This window comes from Nothoprocta perdicaria, unplaced genomic scaffold (assembly GCF_003342845.1).
Source record: "Nothoprocta perdicaria isolate Ctin4 unplaced genomic scaffold, notPer1 scaffold_152, whole genome shotgun sequence".
NCBI classification, from domain to species: Eukaryota; Metazoa; Chordata; class Aves; order Tinamiformes; family Tinamidae; genus Nothoprocta; species Nothoprocta perdicaria.
Window position 1 is genome coordinate 1,384,005 of NW_020454672.1, and position 19,849 is coordinate 1,403,853.

Sequence of the window (19,849 nt, forward strand, 5' to 3'; positions counted from 1 at the left end):
AAAAATAATTACAAAGAACACAAGGTAGAAGCATCATTTTTTAGTATTTTGGGTCCGAGCTTGGAAGAACAACTCGGGAGACCAGCCAGTCGTCCCTCCCCATGTTCCCCTGGAAYAGTTTGCACAGGAGAGGCGACTCTTGCCTTCAGAAGCAGAACGACTTTCCAGGACTGTTTCATTTAAAAACAAGGCCTTAGCAATACCCGCAGACCCGGGAGTTGCCAGAATCCTGCCTGTGCTCCCAGGGCTTAAATTCTCCCTCCTGAAGCTGGCGCTTTCCCTGCTGAATTGGCTTGCAGGGGCAGGGCTCCTGCCTAGGAACCTGCACGTGGGTTGCAAGCCAGCAGCCAAGTCACCTGTTTTACAGTTTAAGGATGCTGCTGGTTTCAGCCGCTTGGCTGCAGATGGAGGTATCCACTCCTCAAAGGCACCGCTGCTGAGGGACTGCGGTGAACCTGAGCTATCACCTGCTTTGCCTTCYCTCTTACTCGGCCTTCTCCGCTTCGCTGCTCTGCCAGTAAGTTGCTGCAGCAAAGTGTTCTGAAARGAAAGCCTTGAATGCTTGGAATGAATTTTAGGAAGGTTTTTGGGTGTGAACATAGTGATACAAGAGCTTCTTTTGCCAACAGGATGTATTTTTGGAAGAGGTTTTGCCACAGGAGTTGACTGTGAATAAGGGATGAAGCCTTGGGAACTAATGGAACTGGCTTCTAAATCACAGAAGGAGAAAGCTCGTGGGGTGCTGTGCTTGCTAAAAGCAGGAGGGGAACTACCTGGGGACCATCTACAYTTTGAAGTGCTACAGGGAACATCTACAGGATTAAGCACCAATTCAGCTGGGCCCTTTTGTGTCAAAGCATCTTCCTGTGACACAGATTTCCACGATTTATTTAAGAATTCTTCTGTCTTGGTGAGCTCTCTTGCACTTGCTTCAAAGAGATCAGCAGAAAGATTGTAGCTGCTTTCGGGGCAGCCACTSTTCCCCAGCACCTCTCTCTTATTTATACTTCTAGAGATACTTCCTTGCAGTGCTGAAATTCTTGGTGGCTTTAGTTCTGTCTTACATGTCCTTCTGATGGTGCTGGGAGTTACTGCATCAGATCCCCATGCCCCTGAGCATGCAAGACCTGGGTTTTGGCCTGGYGTGGAAGAATAATTTTCTTTATTCTCCCAACGAAACGAACAGCTACCCCATGCAGAATGCACACGGGCTGCCTCACTGCTCTGCAAACAAGGGGTTCTTCTGTGTTCAGCAGTAGTCTGTGGGCTCATGAAAGAACAAGCTGACTTTGAAACGCCAACACTGACTTCTTTCAACCGCACAAATCTGCTGGTGGAGGGAGACGGCTCCGAGGCAACTGGTGTGGACTGTGATGGAATCAGCTGGTGTGGGCTTGATGTGGCAAAGAAAGATGTTCCACATCTTTCTCTTTGCTCTTTGGTGGTTAAAGAGAAAACACTACAGACAGACTCGCACGGTGACTCCTCGTCACCTCGAGGGGCTGGATTTGGCTGAAAGCAAGTAATGGGGGAGCTCTCCCACCTCTCCCTTTCCACGGGTGACAGAAGCTCCCCCAAGGCGCTCACTTCATGCTGACTCTCAGCCACCAGACTCTGCCTACGAGATGACTTGGGAACATTCACATGCAGCTTGCTGCTTTCAACACGGGCACGTTTGCCTGTGTTGAGACGGGGTGATGTTACTGCACTCCTTTCATCTTCCACCCTGGCTAAAAATTCATTTAGACTTTCCGAGAAGGGCAGCTCATCCCAAAACATGGAATCTGTTGGAGTCACTCCAGCTGCGTTTGCATGATTGGAAGGTGAAAATTGGCTCTTGTAAGAAAGTGAGTTGTGGGATTTTTTGGCATAGGAGCCATTTCCACTATTATTCTCCAGGTAAGTGTTTTTTACCTCAAGCTCCAAGAAATTTTGCAGTAACCGGGAACTATTATCAAATGAACATGCTGTCTTTGAAGAGAAAATTCTCTCTAATCTATCAGGTGCAGAGACATTGTTAGTTTGATTAGACTGTGAACTTGGTTCATTCTCTTCCTCTTCATTCCCCTTCCTCACAGAGGAGCTGCAAAACACTGAATCCCAAAGAGTTTGATTGTTGAGACTTACAGTGTCTGGTTCTGCAGAGAGGGGCCGCTCCTGTTGTTCACTCCGCTCACTCCCAAACTTCTCCTTTTCCAAAGATGAGGAGTCTGCTGTTACCCAAGCAACTGATGAAGTCAGGCTCAAGGATTGCTGCCAGCACCCTAACAAACTGCACTGAACAGACCAGGAGTTTCTGCTCAGACTAGAGAAGCTGCTGAGCTCGCTGCCAGGCTGATCCATTGCAGCCCAAGGCACGTCAGGGAAGCAGGAGCTGCTACTGCAGCTCTGGAGTTGTGTGGACTGCAGGAGCCGACGGAAGCAGCTGATAACAGTGAAGCCAGTAACAGCAGCGTTTGGCAGGAAGATCTGGCAGGCTGTGAGGCTTTTTGTACCTCTGTTAATTCTAGAGCAGTTTTGCAAGATGCTGCTGGCAACAGAATGTCCTCCATCTTGACTCACATAACCCTGCGGGTGGGGAGAAAATGAAAAAAAAAAAATTATATATATATACACACACACACACACATCACACTGCAATGCTTTGAGAGAAAAAAAAAAAAGAGAGAGAGAAAAGGACTAAGGCATGTTGTTCAAGTCAAGCTTAAATTTAGGTCTCACTTTTTGCCAGGTTTTGCAGAGAAGAAAAAAACTCTGTCACAGACCAGTACTCTGTGAAATAAGCACTGGCAAGGGCTGCAGAGGACATCACAGCGAGAGGTGCTCTGCTTGCTGCAGTGATGCAGAGCTTTTTGGACCTGGGGGAAAACAACCAAGAATTTGAAGAAAGGGCTCCACAGAGATGTTGTTCTTCCCCCTGTTAGGGCATCGAGGACTCAGGGGCTTCCTCCAGCGCTGTTCAGTACAACAGCCTAATGTCTTTTTTTTCCTTAATATAGAACTAGGAAGCACCAAGCAGTACTTGAAGCGTCTTGGTTCCAGTTACCTGACTTGGCAGCTCAGCCATCAGCCAGCACGATATTTCCTATGCACTGCCTCCATGAAAGGGAAATAAGCTCCAGCCTTTATCTTGTCAGATGTTCAATTGTGTGCATAGATTAATGCAATTGTTTCCATATATCTGCACCCACAGGCCGTGCAAATACTTTTTAAATKTGTGCTTAGTCTTTGTGCATGCACAAACAGCAGCCAGGCTGCTGATGTGCAGAGGGATTGTTTGTATTTGAGAGCGAATGAATGATTCTGCACCTTCCACCTCTTATTTTTCAGGCATTGTGCATTAGGAAGAGCCTCATGTCACACACAAACCTTGTGGCACCTCTCGGAAAGCAAAATCCTGTGACAGATGGGATTTAGCTGCAGACTCCATAACACGAGTGACTCACACAAGCATCACATGAATGGAACTTAGAAGACAGTTTCTACTAGAATATTTGTTCTGAATATTTTCTAGTCTGTCAAATACATGAGAGCCACAGATGTTTATGATGAACAGCTCGAATTTATCAACATTTTAAAACACTTTCTTAAATCCAGAAGCATCAAAATGCCACAGGGTGTGTGAAAAAACAGAATTCTTAAGTCCCAGCCCTAAGTTTTCTCCTTTGTATGCTGAAATTCCAAAAAGATACTGTACATGATGGTTTGCAAATTCAGTCTATGTCCCACTGGGCTGCAAACTAATGATAAAAAATGTTTTAAGAGAGAGTAATATTGTTTAAAAGTTACCTTCACTCCAAATATAAATCTTTTTCCAATGAAACAGGTTTCAACTGCTTGAACTAACACTTCTGGAGATGCATCTTTGTTTGTTTCTCCTGATAGCTGATTCAAATCTTCAATATGTCTTGAATAAAAGAAGCACTGCATCAGTAGAAGAAGCCTTGAATGGCATTTCAGATGTAACACAGGTAGGATATATGCTACAGAGAAACCCTTGTGTTAGGCTGAACTAAATATGGAATAAAAACAAGATGAGGAATGAACCTATGAATTGTCTAGTTCATTTTATTTGTTACTGAAGCAGAAATAAATAAAAACATTGTGAATACATTTAATGCACAGGCCGTTTTCAGGGTTCTCTGTGTAGCTGTGAGTTTTGCACTGACACAGACTCATGTGTTATAGCACTGCTGTTGCCTGTACACACATCCTGACCACTTGCCTTTTTATAGCAACAGCTGCTTCCAAGCAAATAGTTGTTTGTCATAATTAACAGTATTACAGCAGTCTAATGTAGAAGGCCTGACAAAAGAATGTTCAAAACAAATCAAACCAACAAATTTATTCATAGTTTTCTTCTTAAATTTCATGGAGTAGGAGCATGGATGCAACCCATATCCTTAAGCCTCTTCTCGAGGTGAGGGCTAAAAAGGTAATTCTGGAGGGGACAATTTTACCAGCTTCTTCCCACTTCTCTCCCCACCATCCAGGTTCATGTCTTAGACCAGAAGGAGGAGGGAGAAGCACCTATATAGTTATGTACTTATGAATCCATTTCTTACCTCTGCAAATTTTCTGCAGTGACTCCAAAAAATGGATCTAAGCAGCTTCCAAACACAGTGATGTCAAACAAATCAGTGGTGTCAGCAACCTTGAGGGACAATCTGTATCTGTATCTTGCATCTTTCACTTCGCCTGTGCAGCCACATTTTAGACAGTTAAACCTGACAAAAAAAAACACTAGAAGTTAATATAATAATGATAAAAAAACATGATACTTTCCTATTCTTTGCCTTTTTCTGGCAAAGTATCTTTATCACTGCTAAATCCCTCTGGCTTCTTCTATAGATCTATGAAAAGACCAGCCTGTTGTGAAGCTGGAGGCAACATTGTGCTTTAAAGGACCTTTTGTGGAATAAATTTCCAGGCGTTCCTGTTTGTTTGTATTTTATTCTCTTCTGGAATTCTTCTTGTAGCTTTACTAAAATAGCCGATTTACTAAAAAATCAGTTGAAAGAATGCTCTTATCTTTCAAGTTTAGCACTTGAAACTACAGGTAACCTTGCTTTGCAAAGCCAACTTCTTCTATTTAGCGCTGATATTCATTGCCCAAAGCAAAAAGCCCATGTTTGTGGGCACACAATTCCTGGAAGTGTCATCATCTGATGCACTACACACACAGGATGAGGAGAAGAGAAAAAAATTGATAGGAATCTCTCAAAAATATCAAGCCCTCAATCAGCTTCAGCTCAGTTGCACCAATTGTGTAACTGAAGCACTGAAGAACGGGACTGCAGGGGATTCAGTTGAAAGCCATTAACCAACATCACTTCTCCTAACCTGTCCTTCGATGTCMTATGGCACTTAACATAATAGAGTTCTTGATTCACAATAATTTCTAAGCTGCTCCAGGAATACAAAAGAAAAGAAATAGTGCTAGTTACATATATCTTGCTTATTTACCAATTATTTCTACTGCTGAAGAATATCCAGCAAAGTCCATTTTCGCTTGCTGTTCTGCCCCCAGGCCACCCACAACGAGCAGTTTGCAGGGCCCTGACCACAACAGACCTCCTGGAATCCAGGCTGAGCCTAGAGCAGCAGTTGTGACAAGCAGGGTAGGTGAAGCAGGAATTCTGGATGGAAATCACAGAGGCAGCCAGGAGAGCTTGGCCACCACCCATGGGCTCAAGCACCACCTCAAAGGGGCTCTCGCTGCTGCTGGTTGTCCTTCTTGTTGCTGTTGTTGGCAGGCGGCCTTCAGGAGTTGGTGATTTCTGTTGTAAGAGCAGCCCAATTCAGTCACCATTTAGTGTCAGCTTCAATTACTCCTTTAAAGGAAAAAATAACTAAAAAGCTACTTGAAGATATGCCCTAAAAATAAGTGTTCAGCATGTTTACACARCGCTTCAGACAGACCACAAATCCCCACTCAGGGTTTGAGAACTTTTATCAGAATTATCCTTGAAAACACTACTGAGCAAATCTGTTTTTTTTTTTTTTTCTTTTCTAATGGATTTTAATAGAATTTAATTAGCATTACTTTCCTGCAGAATAATCATGCCTTTATAATGACTATATTGTAACTAAATAGGAGGCTCCACAATTTTAGGCTTTTTTTTTTCTCCGAGTAGAGCCTAAAAACACATAGTATCAATTGATTTAGTTTTTACCAAATGAAAAAATACTACCCAGCTGCTCTGTWGCGAGATTGTTCCTAAAATGCTCTTTAAAACATCCGACTGTGATAGAGTCTAATAACTCAGGATAATGTATAGGACAACGTCRCTTTCTCACAACCTCAAGCGCTGCATTTATTTACAACAGCTTCCTCTCCTTTTCACAGATATGGCTCCAAAATAACCCATGCTTTGTTGCATAGAGCATGGAAGAGTCACAAAACTGTGCAGAGCTCAGCACGAAGCCCACCTCTCTTCTCCCTTCACCACCCCAAGCAGATACACATATGTATTTGTACACACGTATATATAAAAATAATATTTCTAAGTTCCTCAACCATGCTTTAAGTTGGCTCTAAAGCATGCTTTAAGGTCAGGCTTTGCTTTCAAGTCATGATTTATTTGCTTGGGTTTAAAAACAGGCCTGATTTCTACACTACCGACTTCAGTGCTTCTTCTCCCCCMCCTCTTCCCCCTCCCCCCTTTTTTCCGGTGTTCATCCACACACATTCCCAATTCCCGGGGTTCAAAACCCTCGTTAACCGGGGTTACTTCCCGCCTCACCTCGGCTTCCTCGGCGGCTGGTGCCCTCTAGCGCCCCGTTACTCCAGCTCGCCCGGAGGAAACCCCCACACGGGCGGTCACCGCGGGCCTCGGCGCCACGTTCCACCGCAAGCAGCGGCTCCTCCCTCCCGCCCGGGCCTTACGGCGCTCCCGGCGCCGTTAGGGCCTCAGGGACACGCGGGCCTGGGGGGCGGGCGGCGGCTCCGGGCCCCGCCATGGCCGGGGCGCCCGGCGCCGAGCACGCCCGGAAGCCGGACGTGCCGCGTTGCTAGGGCCGYCGTTAGGGGGCGGGAACAACGCCGCGCTCACCCAATCGTCACTTCCCTTTCAAGGCACCCCCACAAATAGGCACGCGAGCAGCTGTGCACGCGCCCCCGCCCCGCCGCCAATCCAGAGCAGGCCGCCCCACGGCGCCTGCACGCTCATTGGCCCGCTCACGCGGCACCGCAGCCAACCGCGACCGCGCGCGCCGGCCGGCCGTGACTTGACAGCCAATCAGAAGGCGCGTGGCCTCGCCCACGTGTGGGAGCAGCCGCCCCGCGTGGAGCGCGGCTCGGAGCGGGCCCTCAGGGCGCATGCGCAGGCGGCCGCCCCGGGGGATGGCGCGCGGGCGGCCGGCGCGCCCCCGCATGGCGGCGCGGCCCGGGGCCGCTATAAAGGGGCGGCGCGGGGCGGCCCGCGCTCCTCCCGGCCATGCTGCCCGTGCCGCTCCTCCTCCTCGTCCTCCTGGGCCTCCTCCGGAGCGCGCCCGCCGCCCCCCGCCGCGCCGCCCCCTACCGCACCCTCTACTTCGCGCAGCAGGTAGGAGCCCGCGGCCGTTAACGGTCGTAACGGCCGCAGGCGGTTGAGAGAGGAGGGTGTTTAGTGCGCGGCGAGCTGTGTTAGCGGGAGAGTGAAGGGCTCTGGGGCAGCTGAGCGAGAAGGTGAATGGGAAAATACTTCTGTTTTCACATGGAGTGTGTTTTTAAGGGGAATAGAGGCAAAGGGAAGAAAAGGTGTGTTGGCTTGTTCCAAAAAGTTCCAGAACTGTTGTGCACTTGCTGTCGTTGTGCTCCAGGAGAGATTTTGCTCAGGAATCCTTGTACTGAGAACCCAGCTGTTCCCTGAACTTTTCCTGACTCTGTAATTCTCTTTTTTTCAGGTGTCTGTGTATAAGACATGGGCTTCCCATGCCTTAAAATCCTCCCACTTAATGCTGTCCGATCACTCAATTTGAGTGAGGTTTGAGACTTCAGTGCCCTCATTTCTTCTTCTTCTGGTGCCCCTTAACTTGCCTCGGTGTCACATTCRAGACCTTCCGTGGCGTGTGGCACACAGGACGTCAGCACTTGGGTGGTGCAGCCCTACATGCGCCGCCTGTCGCTCTGCTGCGTTCGTCCTCCATGCTGTCACCTTATGGGCGATGCTGACTGCCTGCCCTGCTCTGTCACCGCCTTGTTCCTGTGTCCCACCCCTCCTGGGGCTGGTGTTCCCCTCAGGTGKCTGCGGAGAGCACGGGTTGTTCCCTCTAGCCGTTGTCTATCCGAGATCTGTGGGGACATATGATGGATTGAGTCCCGTGACACCCTGTGGGAGATGGTGCCACCRCATCTTGCTGCCTGCCTTCTATTCACTCCCCACCTCTCCTCCTCTCTCACCTCAGGCAAAATCACAGTGGCTGCTGTAAGGGAGAGCAGTCAGTCCCAGGCCCTTCAAGCTGCAGTTTCTTTGTCCAAAAACATATTAGCATGGCAGTGTGTGGCAGGGCATGTTGTATTTGTGTGTGTTTTTAAATTAATCAGAGTTCTGAATGCTCTGTCTACCCCTTGAGAGACACAGGACTGATATAAGAGGCATAGTTACATGCAGGATAAGCCTGTTGCTGTATCAAGTGTGTGGACCTGACAAGTGTTTTCTTCAGCCCTCAGAGTGTGTGTGTGTAGTGCTGGTGTCTGGGAGCCTGTCATTGCATTATGAAAAATACCAYGATGTTCTTGCTGAGGGGATTTCATTGTCTTCCTTCCACCCCCTCTGAATCTCTCCAGTTTATTTCTTTCCCCTCACTAAGATCTGTTATTTTAGTTAAATGTTGGTGCTGTAAAGCTCAGAGTGAGGCTGCAGATCAGCTCGAGTTCTAATGGCTTGGACTGAGGGGAGCGAAGAGCATTCTGTGGTGAGTCCCAGCTCACACCTGAGTCACTGTTACCTTGGGCAAGTCCCAGTATCTCCATTTAAACCTGTTATTTAGGGATGATGATACTGATCACTGAATTTTATAGGGATAATGATAGTCTGCTACCTCACATGACCATTTAATTATCAATATTACAGATGTTTACAGCGTGAATAATCTGCTTACGTTCCTTGCTGCTGATTCTCTTTCTTAGCTGAAGTTCTTGTTTTGCTTCCTGYTTTTTTTCCTACAACTTTTGGCATCAATTAAAATTATTTTTATAAAATCATGCAATCTAAAAAGATGTAATTGGATCAGCTATTTCATCTTAATGTGGACTTGTATTAAACTTCCCCCGGGTACTATTTTAAGTGCCAAACACTCTGACAGGACTGAAGAGCAGAACATTGAGAAATAAATGGGGCAGTGCCTGTCTCAGTGACTACAGTCATTAGCTCTTGTATCTTACTGCACTGTGTATGTCTGTGCCTGCCGGCCTTATTTGCTGAATGTCTAGAATATGACTAAGGAAAAGGGGTGTCTTGCCCTCATGTGGGTTCTTAATTCTTATCATTTTTGCTTATTCACTTTAGGCTTTTAGAAGCTTTTCTCYTCCCTCTTTTTAATACTTTATAAATTTTATTATTTTAGCTTAGTGGGGTATAACTTCTTTCTTCTTAAGTGTCCTAATGACTTTCAACCATCTGATTCTCCCAGTATAAAGTTAAATTAAGCTGACCAGTAGGTCAGTCCTTTTAAGCAACTGCTGTCATTCGCATCCCTGCATCACAAATTGCATCTCTTGGGAGAACTGCTCTGCTCTTCAGCTCTTGTGATGAAATAGCATCTTGTAGGTAAAACTATCCTTGCCTTTGCTTTGGTGGCTTATGCCTACAAGATTGTTTGTGGCTATGTATTCAATTATGTCATTTTAAAATTGAGCTTTGCGAAGAAAGAGATGGATAGAATATACAGAGCTGCAAGCAGAAAGCCACTGTCTGAATGGCATTCAGGTTTCCAACACATATCGGCAGTATGAGAACCACAGCCTAAGCATTTGTGATGCTTTATGTGCAATACTGCCTTAAATTTCTGATACTTGAATGCTTCTTGGGGATAAAGTGTCTTTTCAGATAAAGCAGTGACTGTGACTTATCATCACTGAATCTCAGATGGCTCTGGAAGGCTTAGTTGTGTGGGTGTATTCTGCACCCCAGTCACACTTTGTGATCAGTTTGCTTGCAAGCAGCACCGAATTGGCCTAGGATCCAATTGAACATACACAAATTAAACTTTGTTTAGCAAGTTCCCAAGATTGATGTTTCCTCAGTCAGATTCAGTCTTTCATACTAACACGCGCTTCTCCAGAAGATGGAGTCTAGTTGTTCTAATGAATTTCTACTTTCCATGCATATGTAGATATTTCACATCTCTGTTATGGCATTTGCAAGTCTTTTTGCTCTCTAAGCATTTGCCCTTCAAGTTGGGTGTCCAGGAATGGAAGCCATCTCAACGCTCCTCAAGTTTCAGAAGCRGAGCCTCTTGATCTTCACCAGCTGCATCAGGTGTCTTCTGTATCCTGTTTCAAGCTACAAGCTGAAACTCGAGGCATAAGAAGCTTGAAGCAAGCTTCAAGCCCCCCTGCTTATGAAGCGAGGGATCAGGTCTTCTGACACCTTAAAGTTTGGGGTCAGAAGTGCAAAAAATTAGAATGCAGATTTCCAGGAAGAAAAGGCGAGTTTGGAAAGACTGGAAGGAAGGAGAGAAGCTATTTTTTTTTCTGACCTGCTTCTTGTCTTACAGGAATGGTCAGTTTAGAGAAAGCTGGTGAAACTCAGAATTTTCCTATTCCACCTGAGAACTGCTACTATAGCAGCCCCTAAAAACCACCCCTCCACACAAAAACAGTTTGACTCAGTGTGATCAGTATGTAAATGAGAATAAAAAGTGAGGTGAAGAGCCTTTTGTTGGCAAAGCTTAGTTTGGATTAAGATAAATACACAATTTTGTTCTTAAATATTGCATCTATTACACTTTCAGGAATTCCTCTTATAACTGATGAACAAAATGTATTTTAATTCAATTTAGCTTTTTTTTCAGTCTTACAAATTTTGTGGTATGTAAATGAGTGTTGCTATATATACACAACAGCAGTGTGTATGGTGTTCTAGTACTAATGAAGTAATCCTCATTCATGGAGCTGACTTTTGTAAAGAGTTTCAGATAAGCAGTTTTAATTCTGGTTAGCAATTTTATCATGACTCAGATTGGCTTCTCAGAATAGAATTTTAGTAGAATGGATTTGCTTTTGGTGTCTGGCAATGTAACACAATAGCCCCTTTAACTTCTGGTGAAGGAAAAAACAACATGACTTTTTGCATATCCCCTAGGAACTGGTTAAAAGTAATGTCTGTGGTTACAGAAGAAGWAGTGCTGGTGATGTTTGGCAAACTATTTAAGGTGTATGTTTTACTCATCAAGCAGCAKCCAAGGACTTGGCAACTCTCACTCTGGTTTCCTAATGTGATCTTAAAAATGGATCTGTGAGCTATGAAGCAGGTCTATAAGCTGAAAACAATATCTCTTGTTTAGCGGGCAGGAAGCTGTCGAAGTACTTGTTAAAGCTTGTTAGTGAATCTTTATTTTTATGCACTACTTATCTGTAGGTCACATTGCAGGCATCAGCTGCTCAAATTAAACAGGAAACACTTAATTTCCTCACAACTTGCAGGCCATTTCTTTAGGGAAACAGCTAATACAGAGACCACAAAAAGTGTCAGTAATCACYGTGGAAATGACTGTCTCCCAATAGCACTAGATTTAATCATTAGACAAGCTATAATAAGTTACTGAAGGATTCCTTGAATAAAGWAAGTTTAAAGGACTAAATAATAAATAAATGAAGCTGCATTTAGCTGAATTAGAAAAGTGTTTATAAATAGCTGACCTGCATGAGATGAATCCTGTTGATTCCATCAAAGTTATGCTGACTTGCGCCCATTCTCTTTAAGCTCTTAGCAGATGAATCAAAACCTGTGATCTAAATCTCTCTTCTTTGGGGGTAATGTGTGAGTATGAAGCTCAAAGTGAGGGTTAATGGTTTGTTTAGCTTCATGATCTCACTGGGAGAGATTAAGACTCTCCAGCAGCATAAAATGTTACTGTGGGCTATGCAGATAACTTGGAACAYGTGCCAAATTGGTCAGAGATGGTAGTTGCATTATTTATTTTTAAATCTTCAAAACAAGAAGAAATATCATGTTTTTGTCATAAACCTAATTTACTGTTATATTTGGGAAAAAATATGCTTTAGGGYTTTTCATTTTGCTGATGAATATATAATATACCACAGTAAGGACTCGTTCTTGCTTCCCTAGGTATTTTGGATGAGCAGCCTGTTAGGGGAGTTAAGCTGTGTGCTCTTCTGTGCCTCTGCCCTGAAAACCCAGGAACCCAGGGGTTATGTCAGTTTGCTCAGCATCCGGCAGCCTGGGCCTCCTATTTCTGCAAGCCATGGGACAGGAGAGTAGTGAGGTGTGGGGTTCTGCATCTCACTCCCTCCGAGTTTTAATAGGCTATGGTTCTGAAACTTCCACAAACAGTGAGGATTTGGCAGCAACATTACTATTCTGTAAATGCTGGGTCATCTGCTAATCACTTGTCTAAAACAATAGATGAGTGATCATTTCCTCTCCATTTTAGGACTAATCAAAACTAATACTGGAATTAAAAACTGCACAATGAGCAACTTGAAAGAACAAAACTTCCGACACCTTTGGTGTRCTCTTTCTATCCTTAAGTTAACAGAACCACTTTTTCTATCATCTGGAAACTCTACCTTGTCTCTGTGTAAGCTCCCTGTTGTCAGGCTTGAGGGGAGAGTGAGCAGTGGAAGATGAGCTGGAAGAGGCTTCTGTAGAGTGAGATCCAAGTAGCTCTCAGAAGAGGAAGGTCTCCACTGAAAGGCTTGTGAGCCTGGGATGAGTATGTGGCAAGTAAAGACAGGGCTTTACCTGTGCACGACCTTKTCCTTGAGCTACTCGTGGGCACTGCCCTTCTCTCCTGATTATTTTGTTCTGCTTCCAAAGGGAGACAGTTTCCTTGCACTGTAAAGCTAAAAACCTTCCTAAGTACCTCCCCAAAGACAGCTAGTGCTGAAAAGCTACTCTGGAGCAGGTTTGCATTGTAATTTCTATGCAGTAGCTTCCTCTTAAGACAACAGGAACAGAAAGTGATGAGCCCTTTGTTTTGAGTGGGACTTGGACCAAGTTCAGCTTGAACTACAGGAAGCAAATGAAAGCAAAACAATCATTTGATTTATGTCTCAAAAAGCAGTTAATTTTTCCTCATTTTCTGATTTCTCCCCAAAATGGGGTCATCCTCAAAAGCTGCTCTGGAGATGCTGAATTTCCTGCTGTATTTTCTACACGGTGATAAATGGCCATCTACAAATGTAGAGTTTTCATTGCTGCAAGTCACAGTTGCAATGGTGGAACCACAAGTTTCTGCAGCTCCTGAGCAGGAACTCACTGCTCTATAAGCTGATGGCAAATCATTTTCAGCAGTGTCTGTGGGGTGATTCAGAATCGGTTCTGAACAGATGCAGGACTAATCCATAACAACAGGTTCTTACCTGTTTTGAAGTGGAAAAAGAGAAATAGAAATAAAGTTTTCAATCTGAGATCTTTATAAGGGAAAGCTGTTGCATTGCTATGAGAATAAAAATATCTGTGGCTCAACAAAATCTGGATGTTAACTTCTCTGCTGTAAAGACCTGCTGTGTATATGTGTGTTCATCTGAGCTTTTCAGCTGCTGAGGAGCTTTGTAATGGTTGCGAGAACAACTTTGTGTGTTTCTCGTGTGGAGCCATGTAGAAAAACTTAGCAGCTGCAGAGATCCAAGCGTGTTGTTCCCTTCACTGCTTCTATCTTCCTGTTGTCTGGTCTACCCATGTCTCAAAGCTCTACAAGGAGATAGTTGAGTTTTGGTGTTTTCATGTTGCAAACATGCCAGAGTAGCAGTTGCTTGGGGGKTTTTGGTATTGCATAAGGCCTGCAGGAGTAGCTGCATCTTCCCTATTTTGCCTTTTGAAATGTTTCTCCATCCCACAAATGCGCAACAAACTTGACTGCTGTTAAATAAATGATCCATTGTGGCTTGTGTAAAATCCTTAGCACTTAGCCCAAAGTAAGTGTTGTTAAGCCTCCTTTTGTACAAATAACCAGACATCCCTGGACTGAAATGTTATCTTGCCTGTGCTTTGTCTAATCAGAACAGCTGGATGGATGACAAGATAGTTTTCCTGTTCATTTTCACATTGTCTTGCCGGTTTTCTTCTATGAATTCCCCTGACATGCATAGGATTATCTGTAGAAAATAAAATACAYGTAACACTGGTGAGCTAGGGCTGGGAAAATAAAAAGCAGCATCTTTGCTTATAGCTCTGAAAACCTGGGAAATAAAGTGGGTGTAAAAGTTGAAACTTTAGCTAAATTTTGGAGAGAGAGGGGCAATTTAAAATAACTTCGTCCAAATCAAAATTTTGTCCCACCTCTGAAATGTTTTCTTTCCCCAGGTCCATGCTTAAAGAAGGCTGAGGAAGCCTTTCAAACAATAACAATTTTGATCAGGGAAAAATAAATTTTGGAAAGTTTTGTTCAGCTAAGTAGTTTTTTTTAAAGCTTTGGGACTGTCTCAGCAAAATACCTAGAATAGATGCGTTTCACATACGTGTGAATACATGTTAATACAGCTTCACATGTGACAAATGGAGATTTCATTCAGATGCACATTTCATCAAGCCTTCCATTGCTTGGAGGAGACCCAGGGTAGCAATGAGACTGCAAACTGCTTGGCAGGTCACCAGTGAAGCTGCTTGAAGTGATTTTTGTCACCTCCTGATTTGACTGCACGTGTCCTCCCTTGTGCCGCAGCTTTGCTAGCCTCATCTGGGGCAGAAAATTCGGGGATGGCTGGAGACTGACTGTCCTCCCAACCGGAGAACTTGCAGTGAGGCATTGTGGCCTTCCTGTGACTGCTGGCGTTTGGTTTTCAACTTAACTTTTGAAGTCCATGAGGAGGTTGAGCTTTATCTTGCATGGTAAGGAGAATCCAGAGTTTCAATGACAGCACAAAACTGTGGGCAGTGTGGCCTTTAAAACAGCTTGTTTTTTTCTTCTCCTTGGCTGTTAGATTTTCAACATAAAAATACCTTTTTTCATATAGTGTTTGAGAAGGGGCTTGTTTCTAATGAGGCCTGACATGACAAGAACCTGCTGCTTGCTTCCAATGTACCCATTCAAACATTTTTCAGTCTTTCTCTTTGAAATACCTTGTGACCAATCTATATGATAGAGAGCCATAGGGAGATCAAGTCTGAGAATTTCCTTGTTGCTGCTCTTTAATCGCAGCAGTTAGTGCTAAAAACAGACTTCATTGGATGGTTACAGCCTTTTTAGAGCAGACTGCACAGCTTCTGCTTCAGTAGAAACATGAAGCTTGGTTATAGTAAAGACCAATGTGTTCATGAAGTTAAAGTCATGAGGGGCTTCCCTGAGGAGACTCTTAAGCCTGCATTTATTTTGGTGCAGACTATCACCTTGTTCAGGGAGCTCATTTGGCAACTGGGAAATGGATACTGCTCTAGAGTGTCACCAATTGGATGGAAACTATGATCAATTAATATATAAAAAGCATGCATTGTTGTGCCTGCATTTGGTTAAAAACTAATGAATTACAATAATGATTAATGAAGTAAATTTAATGTTCAAAACTTCTGAGTTGCTCTGCTTTTATGGGGAGTTGAAAACTTTTCWGTTGTTTCCCTTTCTGCTTTGCTTTATGTCTCCTTCCTCTTCTGTAAAGCATTAAATGATTATGGGTTTCAGCAGGCTGGTGCAAATCTCTGTTGTCCTGTGAACAAGCCCCAGCCTCTCAAGAAAGCAATGCAGAATTCCATAGTAAATACCTTGCAGAATACCCGATTACAACAGAAAAGATGAAAAGCAAAGCTAACCTTCAGAGCATCAACCTATACAGAAGAAACATCTTGAGAAGAAATGAAAATGATTGGGCCAACTAATCAGCCCAAAGTCCTACAGCCTGGAAAGGTAAAGGCAGGAATAGAAACACTAAAATCCCAAAGAGGCTGGTGCCCCCGCTGCTGTTCATGGCCAGAGGATATCCTTGGGCTCCCTGCATCTTCCTATCCTGAGGAAATAATTCAGACAGGATGAGTACTCAAAACATCTCCGGGAATGCTGGAGGGTGGAAGTCTCTAAAATCCACTGGCTTCTCACCAGTAAACAATGAAGTGACTCCATTTCATGTGGTATATCCAAGCTTAGGAAACCAAAGCTACTGGAGAACTGGAACACAAGACCTGGCAGAAGGGCTTTTAGAAGCTTCCATCTTGCCAGAAACGTAAGAGTAGGAACAAATAAATGACCACAGCTTTGCTGTTAGACGCAAGCCCATGAAGTGTAGTCCCCTTGGAGGAAGTTCGGCTTGGCTGGCCCGACTCCATGCTCCCTAATGAGCTGAAGGTGTTGCTGAGGAGGAAGTGCTTTTTTAGAGCCCTTGTCCTGTTTTGGACACTTTGCTGATTCCTGTAGTTTCTGGGCACATCCAGTAACATATTAAGCAGATTAACATCTGTCCATTAAGATCTGTTGTGTGTTTGTTTTTCGTCTGTTTCTCAGGGGAGAAGCAAGTGGCAGAGCAGCTAGTTTGGGAAGTCCATTTAAAAGAAAAATACAAAAAAGTAATTCACAATGATAACCCCAAATTGTCATCGACAGTTTAGCATAAGCCTGATACACATGTTCATGTAAAGTAAAGTGAAAGTAACACCCTTGGTTTGGRAGCAGAAGGTGCTGAGGTGCCTGTGGCCCTTCCCTTCCCCATGAGGCTGCTCAGTGGCCCGGGCCAGGGAGCTCCTCAAACCAGGAGCATGAGCTCTGCTGCTTAGGGCTGCAGCTCGCCCAACTGTTCCTGTTCTGCACGTCCCAGTGTAGAAAAGGGTGCCTTAAATCTATTTTGTTACTTCCTGTGCCCCTTCTTTTCTTAGATTTATCCTCACTTTTTGAATGGTACTTGAAAAATTATGGAATGTTTTCCTGTTCTGCTATTCATCCTTTCTGCCATGGTAGCCTGGTTGCAAAAGTAGGTGTTCTTGTCTTACTGCTTTAGCATAAGAGGGGAAAACAAAGTTTCTGCTTTGACTTGGTAGTAAAATCAGTTTAAAAAAGAAATCTGAGTAACTTGAATTCAAAATATAGTTTGACACATGATGGCATTTACTTATGTTCTGCGCTACATAGCAAGAGAAACCGCATGCTGAAGGAGAGCAGGGAGCTGTCCCTGAGGGAGATCCCCATAGATCCTTGGGAGAGGTGACAGCTCCATCTGCTGTCCTTGGATCGCAGCTTTCCTGTCATGTCGGAGTGTTTCGCTTTGCAATTTTACGGTGGTGCTTGAGCATCTTTAGTCTGTCCTTGCACATTTTCAGACCTATCTCCCCTTGTGAGATGTTCTTTGGACTGCTTCCAAGCTGCATATTGATCAGAAACTCAGAAATGCTTTGGATTTCATTACCGACAACTGGTACTTGGGATGTCTTCTGCTTTACCAGTATATTTTCTTTTCTGCTCGTATTAGATATTTTACATTTGCAAAGGCAAGTTGCTACAGCATGAGAAACTGCATCATCTAGCAATAAAATTCTTGCTCTCCTGGTGAATATTAGGATCTTGTGTTTCTAGTCGCTTCCAGAGAGAAGCAACTGATGGCAATGAGTGAAGTTGCACCAAGGGGTGGATTCAAGTTGATTTCAGTCAACTTGGCCAGTAAACCTGTCAAAGGAAAACCCAAATTCCTATTCTTTACTCCCTGGTGCTACTGGGAGACCCTCACTAGAGCCACTGGGGTTTTAGTCTTCGCTGTTTGGTAGGAACAAAGAGTTCACAGCAGAATAAAGCTGTAGTAACCCAAATATCAAAAAAAGAGAATCAGCGATAATTTAGGAAAAAATATGCACATAATTGAATTTTACTATCCTAATTTTTCAGTGTCGTGAGAACTGAAAGTGTAAGTTGGGCTATAGAATGTTTTCTGTGTAGTATTTCATTGAATAATGTCAACCTGGTATCAAAAAAGGGGCTTATTGACCTACAGTGGTTCCCCCAGCTCACTGGACTGTTACATTTTAAGCCATCTGACCTATGAAAATTTGGGTAGCTCATTTTGTAGGCCAGGAGAGGTGAATACTTTGTGGTACAACCTGCTTGCTAGAACTCTAACTTCACATATGAAGGATGCAGAACTGAGATTTGGGGTTAAATGTTTAGTGCTGGATGTTTCCTCATCAGGAAGAGACTTCAGCCAATTTTTTTTTGCCRTCTCTGGTTAGCAGCCTAACCACAAAAGTCTGTAGTGAAAGATACTTCATTTTACTAACAGGCATGGAATATCTGTGTATCTTTATAAAACTGTACTTTACTTTTGATTATGTGTGCTCTAATAAATACATCTAATCTTTAATTAACCCGAAGTCTCCTGACCAGAGATTTTTGTCAGTTGCTGAGTTTGTTCTGCCTTCCTGGGAGTCCTGCTTGATTATACCTAATGCAAAAGGTGAGACTACAATCAGTAGAATATTGGCTGTGCACTTGAAAAAGGACCAAGGTAGTAATCCATGTTAAATCAACCCAGTTTATGTTGTCCAGACTTGAATTCAGTATATGCACAATAATATGCCGTATATCATAAATAAGTCSCTACATTTTGCTGCAAAGTGGGACATTTTGTGCAGAGCGGCAGGATCAAGAGTCCGGCTCCCTTTCCTGAGCAGCAGGAATCAACCTAGCAGTGAGTTCACTTCCTCCAGCAGCCACACGCTTGGATTTGATGTGGTTGCTCCTTTAAAACCCTGATTTACAGATGCTCTTGAGAGGGATCTAATGGGAAAAGCAGCTTCCCGGGGCAGCCCAGGGCCTGGGGCTTGGTGAAGGCGGAGGGGCGAGCGGGGCTGTCGGCAGGTGTCGGGCTCCAACCGCCGGCAGCTCCGGCCTGCGCCGTGACGGCCCCGAAGGGAAGCACGGCAAAGGCGGAACTGAGGCAGCGCCTTGTCTGGAGACTGAGGATACTTGGAAAAGTGGGAGGTGGAAAGCAGGGAATTCTGCAGAGGGTGTGAACTAGTGAAAACTGGCAGGAGGGGAGGAGAAGCACCTGACAAAAGAGAATTAGGGTTTCTTCCCCCAAAGAGTTAGGCAGAAAGCAAAGGAAAAGCAAACAACCTTTTGATGTGAATCTGCTTAAATTTCAACCCTAGGCCAAAAGGAAGAGAGAGAGGAATTTTATTTTATTTTATTTTATTTTATTTTATTTTATTTTATTTTATTTTATTTTATTTTATTTTATTTTATTTTATTTTATTTTATTTTATTTTNATTTTATTTTATTTTATTTTATTTTATTTTATTTTATTTTATTTTATTTTATTTTATTTTATTTTATTTTATTTTATTTTATTTTATTTTATTTTTGCTAAGGTAAGTCAGGAATTTTTCTAAGATTCTGAATGTTGGGGAACAGCGACTCTCTCCTAACTGGTACAGTCTCCTCTCAGAAAACTCTGTGATTTCTCAGCAGATCTGTGTGTTTTTGCTGAATACATTTAGAACATCTCCATCCTATATACTATTGTAGAAAGAATATACATATTTTTTTTTTTTACCGGAAAATACACTTAATTCTGGTTGGTTTCTTCTCATAAGACAGAGGATTTTGATGCGTTAGGAAACCAAGACTATAAAGGAATTTGGTTTTAGATTTATGATCTTAGTAAAACTTTTCACTTTATTTTTTTGTCTGTGAAGTGACTGCTACCCCCTGCAGTTCAATGCATGATCTATTTTAACTTTCTGAAGATGTTTTTTCTTGCTCTGACAG

At 43.6% G+C, this 19,849-nt stretch overlaps 1 protein-coding gene across 1 annotated transcript; it reads right to left on the reverse strand.

Annotated features, from left to right (window-relative positions):
- On the reverse strand, nucleotides 1-5,812 carry DDIAS (DNA damage induced apoptosis suppressor). The gene is made up of 4 exons (XM_026034936.1): nucleotides 5,575-5,812; nucleotides 4,566-4,727; nucleotides 3,790-3,907; nucleotides 1-2,568 (listed from the first exon to the last, which is right to left on the reverse strand). Exons 1-4 carry the CDS (start codon nucleotides 5,685-5,687, stop codon nucleotides 34-36), a joined length of 2,928 nt encoding a protein of 975 aa, XP_025890721.1. The 5' UTR covers nucleotides 5,688-5,812; the 3' UTR covers nucleotides 1-33.
- Between the last annotated feature and the right edge of the window lie 14,037 nt (nucleotides 5,813-19,849).